The 26664-nt window shown below is 45.5% G+C and overlaps 1 protein-coding gene across 1 annotated transcript; it reads left to right on the top strand.

The window, feature by feature from the left end:
* On the top strand, window positions 1-26192 carry PTPN9 (protein tyrosine phosphatase non-receptor type 9). The gene is made up of 13 exons (XM_039343845.1): window positions 1-907; window positions 9586-9729; window positions 10291-10380; window positions 10679-10803; window positions 12806-12911; window positions 16726-16836; window positions 17617-17945; window positions 18659-18752; window positions 22062-22131; window positions 22752-22830; window positions 23108-23258; window positions 23798-24005; window positions 24468-26192. Exons 1-13 carry the CDS (start codon window positions 875-877, stop codon window positions 24680-24682), a joined length of 1755 nt encoding a protein of 584 aa, XP_039199779.1. The 5' UTR covers window positions 1-874; the 3' UTR covers window positions 24683-26192.
* The last annotated feature ends 472 nt before the right edge of the window (window positions 26193-26664 follow it).

Here is a 26664-nt window from a genome sequence, read left to right as displayed (position 1 = left end):
CCTCCCAGTCCGGGAAACGAGCCCATCCGAATCGGGTGGGGGGGGGAGATTTGCGCTTTGAGCGAGCGGAGAAACTTCCTCCGGCCCCCCTCCCCGATTTTCTCTCTCTCTCTCTCTCTTGCCAGCGGAAAGGGTCCCCCCCCTCCTCTATTTTTCCTGCCTCCTCTTCTTCTTCTCCCCAGATTCCCCCCCCCCCCAATAGCTTGGCGTGCTGGGAGGGTGTGGAAGCGAGGAAGCCGTTTCCTGCAGCAATTGGGTGTTTTTTTTTATGATTATTATTATTTTAATTTTTAAACCAGACTTGTTGCCAATAGAAGGCAGGAGGAAAAAAAAAGGGGGGGGGTTCTCTTCTTCCCCTCCCCGCCCCACTCCCACGCCCACCGGCGATGCTCGATAGGTCCGGGCTGGCCCGGCCGAACCAGTGAGCGGGGTTTCGGCTGGTCGCCGCTGCTGGGCTTTCGCCTTGGCCTCGCTCTCTCGCCGCTCCGACCATCTTAATTCGGTTCCGCGGCCCTTCGCGGCCCTCCCCCTTTCGAGGGGAGCCGGCGGGACCCCTCCCCCTCCCTCCCTCCCCCCCTTCTCTCTCTCTCTCTCTCTCTCTCTCTCTCTCTCTTTTCCTCTTTTCCCCTGGCTCTTTTTCAAGCGCTCTATCCCCAAGCTGGCAAAGATGCGCGGCTCTGGCTTAGCGCGGAGGGCAGTTCTTTGCCGCTGACCCCCCTGCTTGCTCTGCCCCCCCCACCATTATTTAAGAAAAGAAAAGAGGGGGGGAGCCGAGAGAGGGGCCGGAGAAAGCTTGAAGGCGGACAGAGAGAGAGGGGGGGGCGAGGCTGGCGACTTTGGCAAACTTGCGCCTCTTCTCCGGACTGGCAGGAGCATGGCCGCGCAGCTGACTCCCGAGGAGGAGCAGGTAAGAGGGGGAGACCCCCACGCCCCCCCCCCAATATATATATATACGTTGGAGGAAGAGGGGATGGAAGAGCAAGCCGAGGGCCGCCCGGGCAGGATCGTAGCAATGACGTTGGCTTGGAGGGCTGAATTGTGTATTATTTTTTTGCGATCCGAATTGGGGGTGAAAAGGGAGGGAGGGAGGGAGGGAGGGGGGGGGGTCTCGCTGGAGATGCAGAGGCCGAGCCCGTTCAGGCCTGGCCTTTCCTCCCCCCCCCCTTCTCTCTCTCGTGCCTTGTCCCCCCCCCCCCCAATGACACCCCTTCATCCCTGGAGCGAAAAGGTGATGATGAGCGGAAGTGCAAAAGGCCAGCGATCCTCCCGGGCCGGGTCCGGTTTGGGGGTTCGAAGGCAAAGCTTGGGTGGGGGGGGGGGCTGCCTGCCTGCTTTCCTGGGAAGTAGACCCCCCCCTTTTTTCCCTTCCCCACCCCACCCCAATATGCATCGTCTCCTTACTTTGTACCCCCCCCCTGTAAGTCCTCGCCTTAGCGGGGGTGAGTAAAGTCCAGAATCCGGGGCCGCCTCCTCTTTGTGGGGGGGGGGAGTCTGGGCCCTGAAGGGTACAGCTGCCCCCCCCCCTCGCCTTTGATGAACTCCCCCCCCTTCCGCCAGATCAGTGGAAGGGGGAGTACAGAGGTATCCCGGGGTGATGTTTCCATGGAAGTCAGAGATTTGGGGGGAGGGGGGGTGAAAGCTGAAATGCAGGCGAATCGGGCCCAGAGAGGGTGACTCTTTCCCTTGCAAAGGGGGTGCAGACTCCCCTCCTCTGTGCTAGCATCCCATTTTGACCCACCCTCCCCAACCAGCAAGGATGCAAACCCCCATCCCGGCTCCCTCTTCTTATTCCAAAAACCAAGGAAATTTCTGACCGGGCCTGGGTGGGGGGAGGTTATAAAGGTAACCCCCCCCTTTTTTCTGCATAAAGAGAGAGCATGGGGAGGGAAGTAGCACTCTCCCGCTGAGAGTTGGGGGAGCAAGAGATCCAGTTGTCCCCCCCCCCCCGTTTTTCTTAAACGTGTCTCTGAAATCTTGGACTCTCTTGAATGAATTCTTTTTTTTCCCTCTCTCTCTCCCCCCCCCCAGGGTTGGTATGTTTGCGGGGGGGGGGGAGCGGATATTTGACTCCATTTTTTTCCCCATGTAAAAAAAAAGGATTAGGGAGAGGATGTGAAACACAAACATGTAATAACCCCCTGGATTCACGTCTTTTAATGTTTAAGGAAGTGAGGCGGGAGGGCGGAGAAGTTCAAAGCCACCCTGCCCTTCTGGGTGCCACTTAACTCGATCCTCTTTTAATTCCCCCTTTTTAAAAATCCCTTTTCCCAATCCTGTAACTGGAGAGTGAGGAGGAAGGCCGAAGAACGAAAGAAAAAGAAAGTATATACGTAATGGAAGGAAACTGGTTTTTGGTTTTTCTATCTAGAGACTCCCAGTGGCGGGGGGGGGGGTTGTCCGTAAGAAATCTGCGTAGCTTTAAGCATCCTTGCTTTAATTTTAGAGCCTGCTCATGGGGTAGATATGTTTCCTAAATGTTTACAAAATGCAATTCTTTGGGAGCCAAAAAGTGCTATTGTTGGGGAGCTGGCTGAGGACTTCTGGGAAATGAAGTCTCCTCATTCATGCCAAGGTTGAGAAACACTGAATATATACATTATATTAATTCCAACACTATGACTCTTTGCCAACCCTATTTAGCAGCATTATGCTACATTATCAGTGTTTTTTTTCTTCCTAAAAACATTGCCCTGGCTGGCAAAAGAAGAAAGGAAAAAAATATCTGAATTTCTCAGCCTTTATTTCAATTGTTTTGGAGAAGAGTTACGCCTGGATAGCTGCGCCTCTTACATTCCTGCCTTTTCTAGTGCGTGCATGTTCCCCCCCCCCCGTTGACTGTAAAGGCAAACGTGTTGCGAAGTTTTCAGCTTGTGTAATTTTCCACTTCTGCATCTCCAAGGCTGAGGAAATGGGAAGGTGAACAAAACGGAATTATCCTTGTGCAAAAGGGGGGGAAGACTAGAACAGATGTAACAGAGTAACACAGTTGGAAGGGACCTTGGAGGTCTTCTAGTCCAACCCCCTTTAATTCTGACTCTCCCCCCCCCAGATATCTGGTTATGTATGTTTGTCTTCATTTTGACTTTTCTGGGTGTGCCACTGGGGAAGAAAGCTCCTTGTGAAACCCTAATAGATCCGGGGTGATAATGGAGAAGAGAAGCTGATAATTGAGAATAATGGAGGAGCTGAAAAGATAGTGAACTTGGCAAACGGGGTGAGAATAGCAGCTTTTTTTGGAGCTGCTGACTCTGAAACATGAAGCACAGTGCTGAGTCAGTTGGGCTTGGCCAAGTAGCTGGGTGTCCTGCAGTGAAGGTCTCCCCACACCACCCCATATCTGAACAGGTCAGGCTCCTCCAAAATGCTTTTCTAGACCTTCCAAATATTTGGGACTTCGTTGCAGATCAACTGTAGTATCACTAGCTAAGTCTAAAACAGGGGTTCTCAACCTTGGCAACTTTAAGACTTGTGGACTTCAACTCCCAGCAAAGCTGGCTGAGGAATTCTGAGAATTGAAGTCCACAAGTCTTAAAGTTGCCAAGGTTGAGAACCCTTGGTCTAAAAGCCAATGCGAAGTCAATCCTTATGGATCTCGTCTGGTGTAACTAGTCCTGATGAACGTTCTGAAAATCCTCTCGGCTCAAAGTCTTTATTGGACTTCCGGAGTCATCGGATTCAGCCTCAAAGGGAAGCTGTGGCACGATTCCCTATTTATGGAATTCCTAGAAGCTGTGGAACAACAGGTCAGTGGCTAATGGCCAGGATAGTCTTTCTGAGATTCCACTGTCCTTTGAAAGAGGGAAGGTCTTCAGATCAGGCTCATGGCCTCCTAGACATGACTGTGAGATTGGCTTGCCTTGGCTGTTGCGTTTTCCAAGGACATGTTGCCTCCCCAAAAAAATATTCCCTGGTGACCCCATCCAAGCATTAACTGTTTCTTATCCTCCTCTCTTGTTGAGTTCAGCCATTTTGAGAGTAGCAAAAGTCATCAATGAGTTTGTCAGCTTCCCCCCCCCCATCAGCGCATCATGAATGAGATTAGCCTCATTGATAACCTGACTCAGTTTGCAAGAGGACAGAGAGGTTTCTAATGAAATGTTCGAAGGCAGTTGGAACAGGGAATCCTGTTCGGGAAATGAACACAGGCTGTTCCCTGTGTAGCAACTCAGTCTGTGGGTTCCAGGGAAAAAAGGGTCTCATGCATAACGTGATTGTAGACGGGTGAAGATTTCAAGGTGTTTTTTTTTGGTATGATTTTAAAATGGAATATGATATTGGAGGAATATTGGGCTTAACGTTCCTTAACATCAACAAATTTAAGATGGGTGGACTTCAACTCCCAGAATTCCCCAGCCAGCCAATCAGATGTTGCCGGAATTCCAACATGACTTTGAATTTTGGGATTGAAGTCTATCCGTCTTAAAGCTGCAGAGATTGATTGATCCTTCATCCACAAATAGATTCTGCTTTCTAGGACAAAATAAATCAGGGATGACAACTCACTGACTTCCGGCTGTTCTGGCCTACAACCCCCATAATCCCTTGCCACTGAGTCACATTCCCGACATCCCGAGTGTCTGGAGAAGATTTAATTGGATTATGCTTGGAGTCCAGTCATTTACATGCAGATCTAGGAGAGCAATGCTGCAATACAGAGTAGAATAGATAAACCAGCAGTTACAGGGCTGACTAGCTTAAAATCAATTGGAATTCCTTGTAAGTTGCAAAGTTAGAGCCCTTAAATACGTTGCATAAGATATTTAGCATATTTTGTACCTCCATTCCTGTGCCTTTTTTCCTCTTTGGGGCCAAAATTCAGATACTCTAGGATGGAGAATTGCAAACAGTGGCCTTGCCGAATGAGATGTGTTACAGAGTTGAGTAATTGGAGACAATAGCATCCTCAGAAGTAATCGATTATAGATAATCCTCAACTTACAACAGTTCATTTAATGACCACTCAAAGTTACAACGGCACAAAAATGACATCACTATTGGTCACACGTATGATCTTTGCAGCATCTCCAGGATCACACAATTTACATTTGAATGCTTGACAATTGACTCATATTTATAACAATTGCAGTGGCCCAGGGAGGGGGGGTGTCATGTAAAAGGGGGCAAAAACTCACTTAACAAATTTCTCACTGGGCGACATAAATTCTGGGCGTCACGGTGAGCATAAGTATTATTTCAGCCGAGGCATTCATCTCCCAATGAAACCTGCACAGTCCTAACCTTAGGAATGCCTTCCCACTCGTACAGTATTTTTTTTTCCACTTGTCATGCTACAAAATGTCCCATCCAAATTTCCTAGAAACTCATCAAGGACATCTTTGTTTTGATTTGTGACGGCGGAGCACAACTTGAAACAGGAAGCTAATATTCAGGGTTGGCCTCGCTGCCTCCTCCTTTTTTAAAAAATAAAAATTCGCATTTTTGAAACGTAATTTTTTTTAAAAAAGACTCAACCTTTCTCTCTCTCTTTTTTTTAAAAAAAAAAATTCTCTCTGATCGCACTGAATTTTGCTGCCCAGATAGAAACATCTAAATCTGAATAAAAAGCTGATCAAATAAACTGCAACTTTTGCTGGCTTGGGAAAATCCTTTTATTTTTGAAACCATTTCCTGTCGTCCCAGATGAGTGACGTCATGCTTTTTCTCCCCCCCCCCTCCTTTTGTTGGGGACTCAACAAAAGGAAAATTGAGAAAGGATGGGAAGGATGTAGCAGCTTTTCACCTTGAAAAAGGAGATTACAAGCCACCCAGTTAGCGCCTGGGCTGCATTTAAAGAATTGAAAAGCTCAGAAGAGCCTTACGAAACAGCCTTTTCCTGGGTCCCTTTCAACAACTGATGTGAGCTTGTATGACATATTCCTTGTCTCCTGCTTTCGTGGAAAATAAATGGCTAGTTAATCATTGCTCAAAACCTGAATATTTCTTCTGAATATTCCCATTTTTTTTCCCCCTTGCTTGTCAGGGAAGCAGGTGATCCTTGACTTATGAACACAATTGAGCCCAGCATTTTTGTCATTGGTTAAGTGAATCTGGCCCCATTTTATGACCTTTCCTGCCCAGAGTTGTTAAGCGAATCACTGCAATTGTTCAATTAGTAACACAGTTTTTAAGTGAATCCGGGTTTCCCCACTGACTTTGCACGTCAGAAGGTTGCAAAACAAGGGATCCATTTTGGATTATGTGAGCCTGCTGCAACAGTCATAAGTGTGGAAAACAGCCGTAAGTCACTTTTTAAAGGCTTTTGTAACTTTGAAAGGTCACTAAATGAACTTGCGTAAGTCAAGGACTTACCTTTAGAGGTGCCTTGCGAAAATTGCATGCTTGACTTTCAGGTTGGCTTTCTGCAAGGGAGAGGAGGGTGTGTTGAATACAGGCAGTCCTGTATTCGCTTAGTGGCCATTGGAAGTTACAGCGGCACGGGAAAAAGTGACGGCCGTTTTTCACACTTAACGACCGTTGCAGCCTCCCCATGGTCACATGATCAAAATTCAGACGCCTGTCCACTGACTCACGTTTATGACAGTTGCCATGTCCCGGGGGGGGGGTGTAAAATGGGGCAAAACTCACTTAGCAACAAAAACTTTGGGCTCCGTTGTGGTTGTAAGTCGAGGTCTCCCTGTAATGGACCACACACACACATCACAGCTCTGTGACTAGGAGAGTAGCCAGTTTTGGAGGCTGCCAGCTGCACCCGGGTCTGAATTTGCAGCCTCTTCCTCAAGGACGTTGGGGCCAAAGCTTCGGCTTTATTGGAAAGGAAAGCACGCCAAAGTCCTTGCACAAACCCTGGTTAAAACCCTTGTTAAAGGAGGAGGAGGAGGAGGAGGAGGAGGAGGAGGAGGAGGAGGAGGAGGAGGCAAAACAGGATCTGCAGGCAGGATAGGGATCACTTCAATGTCACGCTGCTCTTCTCCCAGATCTGTTTGCTGTTTCACTTTAACCTTGTCCTCGTTCGTCCCGATGGAAGTTTAATATTTGCAGAACACGGGAAGCGGCTTGTCGGCCAGACAGGAGGGCTTTGATTAGGGCTTGAAGCATTCAGAAATGACAGACAGGCAACAGAGAGAACTTCTTGAGGAGATCGTTAACAGGAGAACAGGGCAATCAGAACAGGGGGCAAGCTGGGATTAATGGCCTTTTTGAAAGCTAAGGCCAGTTAAGAAGCTCTGTTGCAAAGGGCCTGGCTCTTTTCTCAGCTTTTGCTGCAAGGGACTAAGCGTGGCCCACGTTGAGAGGAAGAAGGGATAGGTAGATGATAGAGAGGGATAGATAGGTGGGGGGAGAGAGGGGGGGGAGGGAGGAATACAAACAGATGCTAGATAGATACATAGATAGCTAATACACAGGCATTTTTATTGATATTTAATTTCTATAGGCACTCAACTAAGTGACTAGGTAGGTAGGTAGGTAGGTAGGTAGGTAGGTAGGTAGGTAGGTAGGTAGATGATAGATAGATAGATAGATAGATAGATAGATAGATAGATAGATAGATAGATAGATAGATAGATAGGCGGGCGGGCGGATGAATAGAAAGATGGATAGAAAGATGGATAGATGGGTGAGTGGATAGATGGGTGGGTGAGAGGGTGAATAGAAAGATAGATGGATAGAAAGATGGGTGGATGGAAAGAAAGAAAGAAAGAAAGAAAGAAAGAAAGAAAGAAAGAAAGAAAGAAAGATGGAGAAAGAGGTGGGATAATAATAGATACAGATGATATAGAAAGAGATGACAGATATGGAGAAAGACGATAGAGAGATATAGATATGGAGAGAGAGGCTGAATGCTTTGCAGTTTGCTGGATTCTGCTCAGCCCAGCATCGCCCCAGCCTGGCTGCTCCCGGTGCCTTCAGAGCCCCGGTTTGAGCCCGCAAGAACATTAACAGGTCAGAAAGTGGCGCTAATGCTGTCCGCCGCCATCCCTGCCATGGCGAAGCCATTCGGGGCGAGGGGAGCGCAGGCCTCCTCTTTTCCATGAGTCACTCCTTCGAGATGTGTGTCCTTCCAGCGCAGGAGCTGTTTAAAAATGAACGGCCACACAGTTCTCCCTGAGGCCCCAAGCGAGGAGCTGACTCGACGTTTCCGTTCCAGAAATGGGTCCACAGGGAGCCCTGAACCCAATGAAGGATGGAGCCACTGAGCGAGTTTTTGGGCCTGAATTTCAGCTGAGCACTGGGATCCATTGGACCTTTGTTTGACTGACATCAGGAAGAGAGTGTAGGTCATCCTCAACTTATATCCACACAGCTGAGCCCGACATTTATGTTGCTAAGCAAGACGGCATGGCAGGCTGGGGGATTCTGGGAGTTGAAGTCCATTACATCTTAAAGCTGCCGAGTTCGGAGATCCCTGTTTTAGATCATCTTCAGTGAGGTCTCCAAAGCCGTCTCCAGGCAGTGAAGCAGGAGTACCAGCACAAGCCTCATACCGAAACTTCGTCCAGCCCTGATCGTGCCACCACAGAACTGTAGGCTTGGAAAGGGTCCCCAAAGGTCATCTAATCCAGCCCTTCTGCTTTCAGGCAATCCCTGTTTTCTTTTTTCTTTTTATTTTTTTTCCCCTTGAAGCATCCTTCCCTCTTTCCTGCCTCCGCATCTTGCAAGCAACTCCTTCCCCGTGACTCATCTCGTCCGACATTTTCATCTTCCCGTTGCTGGCGGCCGTTTTTTGTTTTAAACAGTAAAAGGCGTGATGGCTCAAAAATTGGGCTTTGGGAGCGGCTGACGTTTTTCCTAGGAATATCTAAACCAGAATTGCATCTGAAGGGGGAAGGGAAGGTGGCCAGAAGCGGTTCTGGGTGCTTCTCCTTACAACCATTCATGGCCCCAGTGACGATAGAGAATGCTCAACTTACGGCCTTTTGCAATAGTGGCGAATATCTGTAGCTCGGGTGTCGGATGAGGGTGACGTTTTGTTCTCCAAGCCTCCCACAAACTCTGAGAACAAACCTTCACCCTCACAGCCTCTTGTTTAGAGACCATTTGAAATTACAAGAAGTTACTTATGACCGTTTATTCACTCTTATGACCATTGCAGCATCCCCGGGTCATGGGATCAAAATTCTGGCACTTGGCAACCGGCCCAATGCTTGCAGTATCCTGATGTTGTGGTGATCAACATTTGTGACTGGCAAAATCAATGGGGAAGCCGGCAGGGATGATCACAACTCACAATCACACAATGTCTCGTTTAATGACTGTGACGCTTCACCTTAACAGCCATGCAAAAAAAACAAAAAGTCCTTAAACTGGGAATGGTTCTGCCCTGCCTCGCTTCACCCCTGCACCACTTAATGCCATATTTTCCAGTTCTAATTGTGGTCGTAAGCCGGGGACTATCGCTATTTTGCACAAATGTCGAATTGCTCCTGATATTAAGGAATTCCGTTGCTGAGTTTGCCTCTCCTGTAGCCTCCAAGCTCAGGCCGAGTTTGGAACTGTTGGAAACCACAGCTCTTTATACAACATTCTGGAATCCATAACAAAACACGGAGATTAAGTGTTTTGTTTTCTTTCTTCCTTCCTTCCTTCATTCCTCCCTCCCTCCTGCGTTCCTCCGTGGGGGTGAAGGCCACCAAGCAGTTCCTTGAAGAGATCAACAAGTGGACCATCCAGTACAATGTCTCGCCTCTTTCCTGGAACGTGGCCGTCAAATTCCTCATGGCCAGGAAATTTGATGTTCTCCGAGCGATTGAACTCTTCCACTCCTACAGGGTTAGTGCTTGGGCCATGCTGGGGCTTGCCTGGGTAGGTGGGTGGGCTTGGGGACTTCCATGGCTGGATCTCCACAGGCTTAAGCTGGACCCAGGAATTGCCTCTTTCCAAGGTGGCTTAAACCCCTTTGCTGAGATATAACCGTTTCCCAGAATGGTTGCTGGAATTGAGTATCTCTAATTTAATGGGGGGGGGGAGGACTTGGGGTAAGATGATAGCAGTCTTCCAATATTAGAGGGGCTGCCACGAAGAAGAGGTGGGTCAACTTGTTCTCAAAGCACCTGAAGGCAGTAGAAGAAGCAACAGATGGAAACTGACCAAGGAGAGACCCAATCTAGAACTAAAGAGAAATTTTCTAACAGAGAGAACAATTAACCAGTGGAACGGCTTGCCACCAGAAGTTGTGGGTGCTTCATCACTGGAGGTTTTTAAGAAGAGAGTGGACAGCCACTTGTCTCAAATTGTATAGGGTCTCTTCCTTGAGCAGGGGGTTGGACTAGAAGACCTCCAAGGTCCAGCTCTATTCTGATTGCTTGATTGATCTTCTTCCCTCCCCTTTAGGAAACGAGGTTCAAGGAAGGCATCGTGAAGCTGAAACCTCACGAGGAGCCGCTGAGATCAGAACTCCTGAGTGGAAAATTCACCATCCTGGTACATTTTGCTCCCTGGGAATGTGTGAAGCCAGGACACTGAAAAAAGTTGCAGCCAGGAAGTTGTGGGCGACGAGAGAAATCTCCCTACCCCCAAAGCCTTGAGCTGTTACAAGCCATGAATGTTTTCCAAAATATTTGTGCTGCTGAATCACCCAGTCTCTATTGCCCTTCGCCATGAACAAACCCAGTTTCTTGGCTGCTTGCAAAGTGTTACAATCCCCCCCCCCGTTTTGCAAAGGGTCATTCAAACCCCGTTTGGCCATCGTGCTGATTGTCTTCACCGTCTTTTTTTGCAGAGTGTCCGGGATCCTTCCGGAGCCTCGATTGCCCTCTTCACCGCTAAGTTGCACCACCCCAATAAAAGTGTCCAACACGTGGTACTTCAGGCCCTCTTCTACCTGCTGGACAGGGCAGTGGAAAGGTAAGGAGGGCCATTTGCAGTCCAGCGAGGCGCGTGGTTTTGGCTTTTCCACTGTTTCAAGAGCCTGGAGAAATTTATAATCACTTCCTACTTCTCCCAGTGCGAAACACCCTCAAGATTTTCCATTCACTGAAAGCATTGCTTTTAGGGCTGATCACCAAAGTTGCACATCTATTAAGACGTAGAAGAAGTAGAATAGAATAGAATAGAATAGAATAGAATAGAATAGAATAGAATAGAATAGAATAGAATAGAATAGAATAGAATATGGAATGGGAATAGAATATGGAATGGGAATAGAATATGGAATGGGAATAGAATAGAATAATATAGAGGGGAGGAATAGAATGGAATGGGATAGAAGAATAGAATAGAATGCAGAATAGAATAGAATATATTGAAATATGGAATGGAATGGAATAGAATATATTGGAATATAGAATAGAATAGAACAGAACAGAACAGAATAGAATAGCAGAGTTGGAAGGGACCTTATAGATCATCTAGTCCAGGGGTGTCAAACTCAATTTCTTTGAGGGCTGCATCAGCATTGGGGTTGCCTTCAGGGGTGGTGGTGGCCAGGATGGGTGCAGCCTACTGGGTGAGCGTGGATGGAGTGGGTGTGGCCTACTGGGTGGGCCAGCTCTACATCGTTCGCGTCAAGGGTGCCTGTGGGGGCCTGGGCAGGAGTGGGACAGATCTGGGGGTCTCTGGCAGAAGGGGGTGGGACCGGGGCAAGCACCAAGGCATGGTCCATTTCTTCATTCCTCACAAAGGGTGACCCCTCCCCAGCATGCACCCGGGGGGGGGGGACACAGCAGGGGCTGGTCCCTTGCTGTTTCCAGACGGCCTTGTGGAGCTAAGACTGAATGCATTTCAGGATAGATGGCCACCACAAAGTTGTACATTGGCTCCCGGCTGGCCTGGGCCAGGGCCAAGGCAGCGGGGGCCGTTCCCTCACTGTTTCCAGGATGGCTTCGCGGGCCACATGAAACCACTTCACGGGCGGCATCCGGCCCCCGGGCCTTGTGTTTGACATGTCTGATCTAGTCCAATCCCCTGCTCAAATAGTCCTTGATGTATGAGCACAAATGAGCCGAAAATTTACGTTGCTAAGTGAGAAATTTGTAAAGTGAGCTTCGCCTCCAGTTTACGACTTTTCTCACCACATTTGTTAAGTGAAACTCTGCAGTTGTTAAATTAGTAACGCGGCTGCTTAAGTGAATCTGGCTTCCCCATTGACTTTGCTTGACGGAAGGTTGCAAAGGGGGATCACGTGACCCATTGGGACGCTGCAGCCGTCATAAATGTGAGTCAGTTACCAGGCATTTGAATATAGGTCATGTGACCACGAGAATGCTGCAATGGTTGTCAGTGTGAAAAATGGTCCTCAGTGACTTTTTTTCAGTGCCACTGAAACTTCAAACAGTCACTAAATGAACTGTTATAAGTCGAGGACAGCCTGTACTCTGGATGTCTTCGTTCCCCGGGTTGAAAGTGCCAAAGTTTGGGCTCGGTTTTTTAAATTTATTTTTCACTTTTTTTTTTTGAACCACCCGCCTCCCTTACAGAGAGACTCTGAGCAGTGTACAATAATATATCAAAATATAAACAGACAGTGCAGAAAAGTTAAAAAAAATTAAAAAGAGTCAAGGATGGTTAAAACGTGGTTAAAATTTAATTGAAAGGGAAGGGAGGGTTTTGGAGATGCTCACGGCTGTATAAAAATACAAACGTGTAGCCAGAGCGAAACATGGCATCTTCCCAGGTCTCCAGACTTGCATTATGAACTCCACACTATCTTTTAAGCCAAGAATGCTGGCTTGTCATGTCCTGAAATAGATTTGAGGAAACGATAAATCACCGTTTACTTTAACTTGGCCTGGGTTTGTGGGTGCGAGCCTCATCTCCCTGTCCGGACGGATCCTTCTGGAAGGGAGGTGTGTGAGCCCAGCAACTTTGCGTGTGACTCTAAAACAATTGTTTTCCTTCCAATCACCAGCTTTGAAACGCAGCGGAACGGTCTGGTGTTTATCTACGACATGGCAGACTCTCACTATTCGAACTTCGAGCTGGATCTCAGCAAGAAGATCTTGAACTTGCTGAAGGTAATGAGAAAGCCGCCGTGGCCCAAACTGACCCCAGACTCCCCTCCAAATTGAGGTTCCGCAAGGAAAACTTCAGATGTTTGGCTTCCCTCCTCATGCGCTGTCTAACTTCATCAAGGTCCCAAGCTCAGTTGCTTTGATCTTTTCTTTTTTTTAAGAGACAGTCTTGTGTTCCAGAGCATTGAGGAGAGAAGCCTGCAAGTGGAGCCATCTGCTTTTTAGAAAGGGCAAACAATCCCTGTCCGGAAAGATACTTCCACCCCCAAAAGATCCCAGATGGAATTGTTTGGCATGGAAACGGTCTTGGGTCATAGCTAGGAATTTGATTAGAAGCATGACGTGGAAGCCGTCATGGGCGTTGAATCCTTTGCCACTCCTGATGTGTTTACGGAGAGCAAGCATGAAGGTTCTTGAAGGCCTTCTCAGTAAAGGAGGAGAACATCAAGGAGAACATTGGTAGTTCAGGGAGTCCTTGGTGCCCTCTGAGCTGGGTGGTTTCCTTGCAGATGTTTCATAACCCAACTAGGTAGCATCATCAGTGCTAGTAAGGAGTGGGGGTTTTGGAGAGGAGGAGAGGAAGAGGAAGACTGTTGGGTCCTTGGTGCTTTCTGAGCTTGGTAGTTTTCTTGCTACCCAACTAGGTAGCATCATCACTGCTAGTAAGGAGTGGGGGTTTTGAAGAGGAGGAGGAAGAAGACTGTGGGGTCCTTGGTGCTCTCTGCGCTTGGTTGTTTTCTTGCAGACGTTTCATGACCCAGCTAGGTAACATCAGGGCTAGTGCATCGTCAGACTAAGCATGATCATTATTGGTCATTAAGTGAGACATCACAAGGTAGCGATTTGAGGCCTTCCCTGTGATTGGAGTTGCTGAACATTTGCAGCAAAAAGGTGGTAAATCAGGCGGCGGGGTGTGTGTGTTACGTGATATCTCGCTTAATGACAAATGGTCCCAGATATGGCCGTATAGTCAGGACTACCTGTACTTTGAAGATGGTAATGACCTGGCCGAGTCTAAAGAGGATGTTTTGGCTCTCCACCCATTCCAAACCCCCAAGATATTATCCAAGCAGTAGCCATGGATGGCCCTCCCTAACTCCAGGTCTTCCGTGGAAGCAAGGCTTTTGTTTCCAGCCAGTTAATCCAGTGTCACTAAAACCCTTCATTGCCCCACGCAAGGCCGTTTCATTAACGAATCAAATCGAAATCACGAGCCTTTGATCCAGCCAGCTAGGTTATGACCTTTGATGTGCTGACCGCAGGCGACACTCTTCTCTGTCCATCAGCCTGCGGTCTCCTCAAGCCACGGATGAAGAATTCGGGGTCATTTCCCAGAAAAGTTAAAAACAACCCTTTTCCTGTATTAAAGTGCCCTTTTTGAAAAATGTCAGCCAAGCGCAAATATTTGAGATCCTCAAATATGGTCATCTGGTTAAAGTCCTCAGCCATTTGGTTGACCCAGAGCGTGGAGAGCTTCTTTGAAGGACCATCATGAGGAAAACTGACTCTCCAAACAACCGAGCTGAGGTTAGAAGAATTAAATCTGGAGCTCAATGGGCTGCAGCTAATTTCAACCATGGTTGTCTGTTGGGTTACCATAAATAGAGGCTTCCCATGGCCCAGAATTATTCTTGACCTCCGATTCTTTCCCCTTTCTCATTTTATTGAAAGTAACAGTGTGTTTCCAAAAAAAAAAGATAATACCCACAAATGACAGTTACTTACTGAAGTTATACAATTAATGCTTAGTATATAACCTTAGTAGGAGATAGCAAGCAAAACAGATATTAAATATATATATATATATATATATATATATATATATATATATATATATATATATATATATATATATATATATATATATATATATCATCGGGCACATCACATTTCGATAAAAACAAGAGATAAAAATACAACATATAAAACAGCACATCGAAAATATGATAAACATATGTTTAGATTACAGACAGACATTTTTGCTTTGTATGTCACAGTCAGAAAAATCAGCAAAGTCCCCATTATAGGCTCTGTTTTGGCACGCTGTCAGTCTAGGTTGTTTTTCGGCCCCGTAGTCGCAATTGGGTGGAGGTATTTTGTCCCACTTATAGAGATAAAGGAAATAATACATTTGCTGATATAAAGAAAAGAAATATACATTTTGAACTGGATGCCAAGATGTTGTTGTTACTTGTGGCCGTGAAATGCAACTAACTACTATACCCTAGTCCATTCATTCCACTGTATACCAAGTAGAAATTTTCCAGCTTAATGCCAAAATTCCCACTATGTTATTATTTGGGGCAGTGAAAAATAATCTCTCCTGTGCCGCTCTTAGCCAGAATTTACTCAGATCTGTATTTTGAAACCAATTGGACCGCTACCAATAAACATTTTACTTCCTGTAGCATTGTGGTTCCCAGTTCTTCTTTCTTGATCCTCACCAGGAACTGCTAGAGTTGGAAAAAGGATTAGCTTTCCATGGGAGCAAAATGGCTGGCTGGGTGACTTTGGGCCAATCCCTCTCTCTAAGCCCAACCCACCCCGCAGGATTGTTGTTGCAGGGAAAAGAGGAAGAGCAGGGTGTGTGTTGGATGTGCTCTCACTGCCTTGACTTGTTTGTACAAATGATAAGGCAGGATATAAATAAATAAATTCAGTATCCCAAAATTGTGCACAGAATGTTTCTAAGTTAGGGGAGGTTACAAAAATGTAGAGAGAGAGAGAGAGAGAGAGAGAGAGAGAGAGAGAGAGAGAAAGAAAGAAAGAAAGAAAGAAAGAAAGAAAGAAAGAAAGAAAGAAAGAAAGAAAGAAAGAAAGATTGCAGTCATTAGTGGTCTCTAACCCAAACTTGCTCTAAAAATCTCTGATTATACGCATGGATAGTGCCAAAGACTGAACTTTGATGGGGCAGTTTTTGTCAACAAAACTTCAGGTTATAGGAAAAATTAGGGGATTAGCATTCACTAGCTGAGATGGGTCTCGAGTTTACTTGCCTGGAAAGGAAAGCCTGCAAAATATATTCGTCTTCTAAATTGGTTTTCAAACATTTTAGTTTCTGAATTTCTGCTTTCTTTTCAATGTACTTGGGTCTCCCCCTACTGGCCAGAGCAAGGAAATGCAGGCAAAATCCCTTTTGGGTTGAATTCAGCTCCCAAGACTGGGATTCTCCTGGTGGCCTCTTATCCTCTCTCCCAACTATGCTTAGCCAGGTGCTCCTTACCTGATCAGGTAAATAAATACCGTACCATAGATGGTATCATTGCTTGGTTGGGTTGAGTGGGGATGATGAGGGCTGTAGTCTTGTAATTTAGCATAGGCCATAGTCCAGCTGCGAATGACACAAAATACAAGAACAGTTAAAGCAGGGAAGAAAGTGAAGAAAAATGCAAGGAATATTAAAAGCAAGTTCCTTCCCCCACTAATAATTGACCTTTGACCCATTGATCAATACAGATGCCCAATAAGTACCAAATCTCCCTTATTCCACATTCAAAATGTGGATCCATTTGATGAGGATTGATCGTCCCCCTGCAATTCCTCTTCTCATTCCATGATTTATCCTGTGCTGATTGTTGCTTTGCCTTCTTGCCTGAATGCATTGACAACAATCTGTGGTTTTAAAAAAACAATGTAATATTTCTATAGTAATGGCAAATATAAAATGTGCCCCTAATCCTATGAGGCTTGAAAATTGCCCACATTTTATTTTTCTGGCCTTGCTTCCTGGTCTGTTTTTTCTTTTTTAAAAATGCTGGGTTTTTTTGTTCTTTGTTTTAAAAATAAAATAATTTTTTAATATCTCCTTGGTTTACAGGGAGCCTTTCCAGCACGCCTGAAAAAGGTGTTCATCGTAGGCGCCCCGATGTGGTTCAGAGTTCCTTATTCCATTATCAGCTTGTTGCTTAAAGAGAAACTGCGAGAAAGGGTGAGTTGCACCAGGAAGGATCTCAGGGGGCTTCAGCATGCTGAGAGGGAGAAGCTGCCACGTTCACAGGCCCAGTTGAGAAATTTAGGCTGAGCGCAGTGAAAACACACAATGTGCTACGAGCTGGGAAAATTGGTACTAAAATTGGCAAATGAGAGCCAGTTTGATATAATGGTTCAGGTGCTGGGTTAGAAACCAGGAGGCTGTGAGTTCTAGTCCCACCTTTGGCAGGAAAGCCAGCTGGATGACTTTGGGCCAATCACCAGGTGGGTTCTAGTCCCGCCTTAGCCATGAAAACTGGCTGGGTGACTTTGGGCCAATCACCAGGAGATGGTGGGTTCTAGTCCCGCCTTAGGCATGAAAGGCAGCTGGGTGAATTTGGGCCAATCACCAGGAGAGAGGTGAGTTCTAGTCCCATCCTATGAATGAAAGCCAGATGGGTGACTTTGGGCCAATCACCAGCAGACAGCGAGTTCTAGTTCTGCCTTAGGCGTGAAAGCCAGGTGGGGGACTTTGGGCCAGTCCCTCTCTCTTAGCCCAACCTGCTTCACACGGTGGTGATTGTGGGGGAAATAGTAAGAGCATGGAGTATTACGTACATTCACCACCTTGAGTTACTTATTTTTTTAAAAAAAATCCAATAAATAAATCAGGAATTCAGCGCAAGCCAACCTAAATGGCTGCACTTTCAATATGAGGATCCCATTACTAAGAAGCAGGGAATAAACGTTTGTGAGGCTGTTTTGTTTAGCACCACAATGTGCCCCTTCCTCTTTCTAGGTCCAGATGGTGAAAATGTCGGAGCTCAGGCAGCACCTGCCCCACGAGTGCCTCCCCGAGTATTTGGGAGGGTCTCTGAAGCTGGACCCCCTCAGCTGGAACTGCAGATTCCTCCCGCAGCAGAATGGGCACCCGGACCCCCTGGACGAGCTGATCCTGGTCCCCCTAGCTCCACCTCGGGACAACGGTTCCGTCCACATCCCCGGGCCCAAGTCCATGACTCTGCAGGAACTTCTGGAGCACGTCAACCAGAAGCAGAAGCGAGGAATTTATGAGGAATATGAAGGCATTCGGCACCGAAGCCCGACGGGCACTTTTGGGTGTTCTCTGTAAGCATCCAGATGGCGGGAGGGTCTGAGGTTGGAGAATGACAGAGTTGGAAGGGACCTTGGAGGTCTTCTAGTCCAACCCCCTGCTTAAGTAGGAGACCCTATACCATTTCAGACAAATGGCTATCCAGTCTCTTCTTAAAAACTTCTAGTGTTGGAGCACCCACAACATCTGGCGGCAAGCTGTTCTGCTGGTTGTCCTCACTGTTAGGGAGTTTCTCCTTAGTTCCAGATTGCTTCTCTCCTTATTTTCCATCCATTCTTTCTTGTCCTGCCTTCAGGTGCTTTGGAGAACAGGTTGACCTCCTCTTCTTTATGGCAACCCCTTAGATATTGGAACACTGCTATCATGCCACCCTTAGTCCTTCTCTTCATTAGACTTGACATACCCAATTCCAGCAACATTCTGGGGGGCAGGAGAGACCCCACCTGAAGCCCCATCTAAGGAGAACCAAACCTGGAGGAAAGAGGATCTATCCCTCACCCCATGGAGTTCCATTGTTCTCCTTTATTTTGAGTCACTGCGTTTCTCATCTTTAGTTGAGAAGATGGGTGAACTTCGTCTCTTTTGCATCCTTGCTGGTGAACCCCATTTTTATTGCCCTTTTTCCTCACAGAAATTTTGACTTCTTTGCTGATAGCCTCCCATTGCTGGGAGCCATTCCTGGTCTTTCCTTGTTCATGCCTCTGTCTTTTTCTGCCCTCTTTCCCAGAGCGCCTTTGAACCAGGAGAAAAACCGATACGGGGATGTTCCCTGCCTTGATCAAACCAGGGTGAAATTGTCCAAACAGTTCAACTATCAGGAGGTAAGTGAAGCTGATAGCATTTCAAGGAACCGAAGCCCCCAAATCATAGCAAAGAACCCAATTTCTGGCTGCAGAATTGAAACAGAATTGAAACAGGAGCTTTACAGTGGTCGTACTACCTGCCAGGGAAAATTGTGGGGGGAAATTGGAGGGGGGGGGCATTGATACACTGCCTAGGGGAAAGATGGGCTTTACTTCAGCTGAATAAAATTTGGGTTGAAAAGATATTTGGGATAAACAGAAATCCACTCTGTTAAATTAACTCTACTATACTAGATATAAAACTTCCAGTTATGACAGATGGTAAAAAGCTCTGATTCTCCATATTTTCTGCTCCGCTGACATCCCTATGCTAAGGGAGACCTCCATTTTATGTTTTTTTTAAAAAAAAGTTTTTATTTTTCACTTATCAATTGCATAAACAAAAAAGAAAAAATTTCACATTTGACAAAATAAAATAAATACACATGACCATAGTGTTGCTTGCCCAGCCCCCAAACTGCATCCGCCCTCTCTAACACTCTCCCTTACTTCCCTCCTCTTTCTCACCTCTCTCTCCCCTCCCCTTCTCCTCACCATCCTACTTCCTCCCTAACCTTTCTCCTCCACTCTCATCCCTCTTCAGATACAGTGCTGGGGAAATGCCCAAGCAACATCCCTCTCATAAGTTATCCCATCTATTATCTTACTTTAATTCTATTGTCTAACCTACTTACCCACCCACCCCAACCCCCCTCCCCCCACTTCCCAAGCCCCCACCCCACCCCCACCCCACTTCCCAGAGCTTGGCACAGGGTTTTCAAACATATTAAACAAAATCTACTTAACTTTAACTAATACAAACTGAATCTAACTAAACCTATCCAACTATACAAATAACAAAATCAATAACTTACTTTAACTCAGATACGAAACAAATTTAAACAACAAATTCAAACAAATTAAAAAATTTAAACCAAAAATTATTCATAATCAACTATAAAAATCAAATACAAAGCAAATTAAACAATTCCAAATTTAAACCAAAAATTATTCATAATCAAAACGATACTTTTGATCATATCTACTCTAATCATAATTTATCCATTAAATCCCATATTTATTCTTCATATCATTTATCCACCTTCTCCACACCGAGATGTATATTTCTTTTAAACAATATAAACTTGGCTCTTTACTCTTTCCCCCCCACACCCAAGTAACCTTTTCTCCTAAATCAAAACCTATCAGCTTCTTATACACTTTTAATATATCATAATATATCATAATTACCTTTATACGTTTATTAAAAATTATAATAAGTACTCCCAAATATGAAATCACTAAGTTAAAACCTATCAAGTCTTCTCCCAAACAGAGATCATAATTTTAAACTTTTAAACTTTTTCCCCCAAATAACAAAGATTTAACAAAACTCTTTATAATTTCCCCCCCCCCCAAAAAAAAAGGCTAGCTAGCCGGCTGATATTCCAGCTTTTTCTTCTATTGTCTAGCGCATAGAAAATGGTGGAGAACCTTCTGCTGTTTCTTTATTTTACTTCTAAAAGCTACAGGAGTCATACTCAATTTCTTTAATGAATCTTCTGTCAAGGAAGACTGCTGCAAAAGTTCAACCTGCATATCTTCTTCAATCGGTTGCTCTTCCAACTTTTCTTCTGATATCTCAGCTGTGGGTAATGAAGAGCCCGCCTTCAAAACAAAAGTGTAAAAATCTTTCGCTTTTAAAATTGTATCAAGTCTATAATGTATCCCCGCGTAATTCACCGCTATTCCAACCGGTATTTCCCATCTGAACCAGACCTGTCGCCTCTTAAGCTCATCAGCCAGAAAAACAAAATGGTTTCTTACTTTAAGAATTCTTGAAGGTAATTCTTTTAAAAGTATAACATCCTGAGCTGCAATTTGAAATCTCTGCTTATGAAAGGCTTGTAAAATTTTATTAGGAAGTGATCTACTAGAAAAATAAATAACCACGTCTTGTGTCAGATTCCTCTGCCTCGCAACCCTTGAATTAACCCTAAAAACTTTTTCCGTCTCTCTCAATATTTCTTCAGGCTCAGATTCCAAAATAAAAGCTATGTCAATTTACGACCACTTGTCTCAAATCCTCTTGGGTGTTTTCCTGCATTCCCCTTATTCTTAAAGCAAACTCCATACTTCTGTATTGTAACATAGTAATTTCATCCTGAATTATTTCCACTTTATTTTCTGTTTTATCAACTCGATCTTCCAATTTTTCAGAACTTTCCACAGCAACATCAATATGCTGATCCAGACGATCTATATGATCAACAAACTTCTGAAACACAGACGCTATATTTTCTCTGTTTCCTAAATTTATTTTCAATAATTTCACCTATCTCTTTTTCAATCCGTCATACGCTATCTTCCAAAGCGTCCTGTAAGTCTTTAGATAAAACTGCTGGTAAAGCTGAAAAAAGTGGTGGAAATTTAGACTCAGCTTGCTGGGCTGTCTGCATTACCGAAGAGGAGATCGAGGCTTTAGAAACAAAAGCTCCGAGATGCTTTGAAGCCATCTTGTAAAAGAAGAAAAGAAAAGGAAAAAAAAAACTCTTAAAATCTTATAAAACCTTCAACAGTTAGCAGAGAGAAAAAAAAGGAGACAAAAGGAAGGGAAAAAAGACAAAAGCCCCCTATATAAAAAAAGAAAAGAAAATTCTTATATCTTGTAAAAGCTGTTACATTGTTTCAAATTGAAATTCCGGTCCTTTCACTCTTAAAATCAACATCTCAGCGCCATTTTTCACCCCTCTCAAATAAGAAGAGAGAGAAGATGAAACCTTTTCCAGAGTTAAAGTCTCAAAATAATCACCAATATAATTGGGAGACCTCCATTTTAAACATGTAGTGAAGTTGCCCGATATTAAACATATTACTTCTGCGGAAGTAATTTGTGAATGGGGGTATGCTCTTCATGTTTAATTACAAGACACGGCTTATGCAGATAAAATGTTAAAAATCCTGTTCCAATTTTTTTGGGGGGGGGGGCTGAAGAAAATAATTCTCTGACTCTTGCCCTACTTAGAGTAGAAAATAGAAAAGCAAAAGGGGGGTGGTAAGTTCTCTTTTGCCTGAGAACTTAAGGAAGGTGCTCTAAGTTGCAAGGGAGAATATCAGATTAAAGAAGAAAGTTAGATTACAGAACGATGCTTTCATGAGCCTGTTGTTAAGGACCAGGGAGTAAATTTTAGTGTAAGAAACGTCCTTCCACATCTACCTTTGCTCGCTCCTCAAATGTAGCTTCTGTAATTGGTTCAAAAGGATTGACAAATGCAATTGTTTCCATAGATGACTGACTACATCAATGCCAGTTTCATGGATGGGTACAAGCAAAGGAATGCTTATATCGGCACTCAAGGTATTTATGATCCCAGATCTTGAAAGCATCACCTGGTTCTTTAGAAACTATTTAGAAAAGGGGGCAACTTCTGCATTCAAGATCTGGAGTCTGTCAAATCACAGCTCCCTCTTCTCACCTTGCTCAACAGGTGCTCCAGAAAAGCCCAGCTAGAAGCAACCACATTGAATTGTTAAATTTTGATCCTGTCCAGAACAGATAGATCTCGGCATACTACCATAATGGAATCTGCCCAAAATGTTGTATATCATAATGGCCTAAGAAAGGTTGGTCACATGACCGACCCAATTTTATGACCTTTTTAGTAATGGTCATTAAAGCAAACCAATGATTTGCTATCGGCACGTTTCACCACTTGCTTATTCTCTTGTAATCCTTTTCTCTCCAATATTTCCACTTTGTAAAAGAGGGAGGTAATGGGTTAGCATACAAACATATGCTGATATAAGGGTGATTATATGACTGATGCTGCGGAGGTCATAAATGTGGGCATTGGTCATAAAGTTATTTTTTTTCAGCACCTTCATGACTTTGGTCACTGAACAAAGCAGTTGGTAAGCAAGGATTACCTGTAATAATAGGCTTCTAGCATCATCTTAGAATTCCTTGTTTTATTCTAGGGCCATTAGAAAATACATACAACGACTTCTGGCGCATGGTGTGGGAACAGAATGTACTGGTGATCGTGATGACCACAAGGTAACCTAGCAATGCATGAAACAGTAAATGAGCATGGGTAACCTTGTTGGGTTTTAGCAGAGGGGGTGGCTTGCTAAAGATGCTGTTCTGAAGGTGCTCTCGACTTGTGACATCAAGTCAAAACCAAGATTCTTCTGCTTTTGACTTGATGCCTTATGCTAACTGAGCCAACTTGGTTCCTTCAAAAGATGTGTCTTCGTGCTTCTGTTGGGCTCCAAGCTGACACCTCCCAGGCATGCTGACATTCCATATTCTTCCTTCCTTCTTTGCATGACAGGATTGAAGAAGGAGGCAAAAGGAAGTGCGGTCAATACTGGCCACTGGAGAAGGACTTTCAGATCGGTTATGGAACCTTAACGGTTACCAACCTTGGAACAGAGAACCTCAGCCATTACAAGAAGACACTCCTGGAGATGTTCAGCTGTGAGGTAATTGCACAAACCCTTCATCAATGGGCCATGGGATGTCATACTGCTCTTCCCTTTCACAGCAGTTCTGCTCTGTTGTTGCTCACAACCTATCCTCCTCCTCCTCTTTTCAACCCTCTTTAGCTGGTACTTCCTGGATGGAGAATTGGACTACACAAGATTATCTTAACAGATTTCTGCAATAGAAACAATCCTGGTGTCCCCTGATTTCTGATCATAAACTCCCTAATTCTCCATTGGTTTGGCTCCATAACAAGTGATTCTCAACTGTGGTAGATTGAAAATGAGTGGACTTCAACTCCCAGATTTCCCAGCTGGCCACAGGAGTTGAAGTCCACTCATCTTCAACCTACCGAAGTTGAGAAACATTGATCTAAAGAGTACTATAGGGGTCATAAACTCCCAAAGTAGAAGACAACCCAACCAAAGTAGAAGACAACCCAACCCAAGTAGAACACAACCCAACAGAGGCACAAAAGTGGTAATCTGAAACTTGGGGCCAACTCTCTCTACCCCTCCCCCTTTTCATCTATCTACAGAACCGAGAGAGACGCCGTGTGACTCATTTCCAGTACGTGAGCTGGCCCGACTACGGGGTCCCTTCCTCAGCAGCCACGCTCATCGACTTCCTGGGAGCCGTCAAGCAGCAGCAGAGGGTGGCCGTCAGTGCCCTGGGACCACGTTACAAAGGTCATCCAGGAGGGCCACCCATTGTGGTACACTGCAGTGCCGGTATTGGGAGGACAGGTAACTGACTGGGTTCTTGAGTGGAGAGTTCGGTTTCCCAAAACTTCAGAAGCTTTCTCCCATGGGGCTATCCTCTGCCTCCCAGCATGCCCCAGGTAGCAAAGCCAGAGCCTGGGAGTTGAAGTTCACACATCTGCTGGTGGTCCACATTGGAGAAGACTTCCCACTTGTAAAACTGGGAACAGAGGAGGTCATTTTCTCCTCTCTTAAATATTTTTGGGATGCAGAGAAGCGATCTTCTCCAACCTGTTGCCCTGCCCTGTATCAAACTTCAACACACACACACACACACACACACACACACACACACACACACAACCAGGCCCTGCAGGTTGGGGATTACAGGACCTGGAAGCCCAATATTTTCACCCAAAAGCCAACTCAAAGAAGTTGATGTTCTATATTGTTTCAGAGGGTGGCGCCGATGGGTGACCTGTCCCGTCCCCCCTGTCCTTTCTCCAGGTACTTTCTGCGCACTGGATATTTGTCTGTCACAACTGCAAGATGTGGGTACCCTCAACATTTACCAGACGGTGGTGCGGATGAGGACCCAGCGCGCCTTCAGCATCCAGACCCCTGAGCAGTATTACTTCTGCTACTTGGCCATCCTTGAGCACGCGTACAGGGAAAACCTCCTGCCCTACTCCCATCCCAGGATGGGTCCAGAGAAGAGCTAATCCCAAGGTCTAGATCAGTAGATGTGGAAGCTCATCCAGGCTTCAGCCACAGCAGGAACTACTATGCTGTCAGATTCCTTCCTTCCTTCCTTCCTTTCTCATCTTCCTTCCTTCCTTCTCTTTTCTTTTTCTCCCTTTCTCAACTTCCTTCCTTCTCTTCCTCCTTCCTCCTGCTCAACAACTGGGTTTGGCTGGAGCTTCCAGCTGGACCTGGCCAGTGGCAAGTCCATTCTTCACTACCAAAGTTGGAGGCCATTTTTCTTGGACTATTTGGCCACAAGGAGCCATGACCAGTAGCCACGGACAAGGGATCTGTTGCATCCACTGCCTTGACTGACCTGTGCCTTATTGAAAAACAAAAACACAAAGCAACGAATGAAGCAAGCCCAAGGGCTGCATTGAGTCCATGAACTGAAGACCCTGATTCTTCTCCATGGGCCTGTCCTTCAAGAGGCCGGCTTGGAAGAGCCACCCAACGCTTCAGTCTTAACGACCGCTAGGCCTGCCTGTGTGTTGTCCATGTAACCTCCTTCTCCTGCCCGGGGATCTAACCAGGATGCCCGTTTATATAGGTGTAGCTGCTTCTAGCCAAGATTCAGCATTGCCTCATTCCAAGGCCCAGTGCTACTGCCAAAGTTAATGGATCTGTCTATCTCCCACCCACCACCCATCTCTGCCCTCTCCTTGGGTCAACCACACATGTTGACAAGGAGTTTTTGCCCGCATGCCTTGAACAGGGGCACGGATCCCTAAGAGGGCAGCTTTGGTGCAGAAATTGGGAGAGGGGCCCCCAAACTGGCATGGAGAAGGCATGTTAGGGTTACGTCCTTCCCCATTCTTTGGTGGCCTTTTTGGAGGAGTTCCTCCAAGGGGTCTCTGGAGCCCGCAAGGAAGGCAGGAGGCACAGCAGCGAATGGCTTGTGTGTTTGTCCCTAGCTGGAAATGCTAAGTGGCTGGTACGAATAGGGAACCAGAAAAAGGGTCCCCGCGGGATTGGGGGCCACAGGCAAAGAGAGGCAGGGGTTTAAGCTGGATCAATTCTCTTCCATGGAGGCTCTTTTTCCAGATGAAGCTGGGGAAAAAAAAACACTTTAAGGCATCAAGAGACAGCAGAGGTTGTATAAAAGTGGGGTCCCTGATAACCTCCCTTGTAGCATGTGGGGCCCCCATAGCAGCAAGATGGCACGGGTCTCATATTCCGGAGCCCTGGGGTCCCCCCTCTTTCTCTCTCTCTCTCTCTGCTTGCAGAGGAAAAGTGGCCCCATCAAGCCACGTGAGTAACTTTATACTGGAATCAGATCTTTAGAACGTGTATATTTCTTATTTTTTACACCCCTCCTCTTTTTTTCCCCCCATTTCAGTTTTTATATTTAATCTTAACTTGCTCACGTCCAAGTTGGAAATAATTGTAAATGTTCCTGGTCGCTGTTTTACAGCGAATTATGGGGTCTTTTCTTTAGGGAGGGTTTTTTTTTTTTTAGTATTCACAAATAAATATGCCTACAACGCACAAGTTTAGTATTGCTCCTTTTGCGGCTTCTGCAGTTCAGTGTTTTATGGGAGAGGTCAGCAACTGGTAGCCTCTCTCACCTCAACAGCCCTTGGCCCAATTCCAGAACCTTCCATGCCAGCTAGATGCTGGCTGAGGAATTCTGGGAGTTGAAGTTCACACATCTTAAATGTTGCCAAGATCGAGAAACACTGTTTAAGGATGTTGCTTTTCAGTCATGTAGCAAAACAATTGATGGAGGTTAAAAGAATGGAAACAAGCTTGCAGGATGCTTCAAATTTTAGCTGTTTTTCTAGGTTGGATTCTTTTGAAGAACGATTCAAGTCTTGGCACACTTAGCATAGGGGGGGACTAAGAACTTGGGGTTCAAGTAGCCATTATGGGGCTGATGTGACTAAACATGCAAATTGAGGCTGAACGCATCAGTGAATTAATGCAGCAAGGTCTAACTCCTGAATTTCTCCCATCCTCT

This window comes from Crotalus tigris, unplaced genomic scaffold (assembly GCF_016545835.1).
Source record: "Crotalus tigris isolate CLP2741 ecotype Arizona unplaced genomic scaffold, ASM1654583v1 scf7180000017877.288114, whole genome shotgun sequence".
Taxonomy (NCBI): domain Eukaryota; kingdom Metazoa; phylum Chordata; class Lepidosauria; order Squamata; family Viperidae; genus Crotalus; species Crotalus tigris.
The sequence above is the reverse complement of the archived record's forward strand: the minus strand, read 5'-3'. Positions and strand labels throughout refer to the sequence as shown.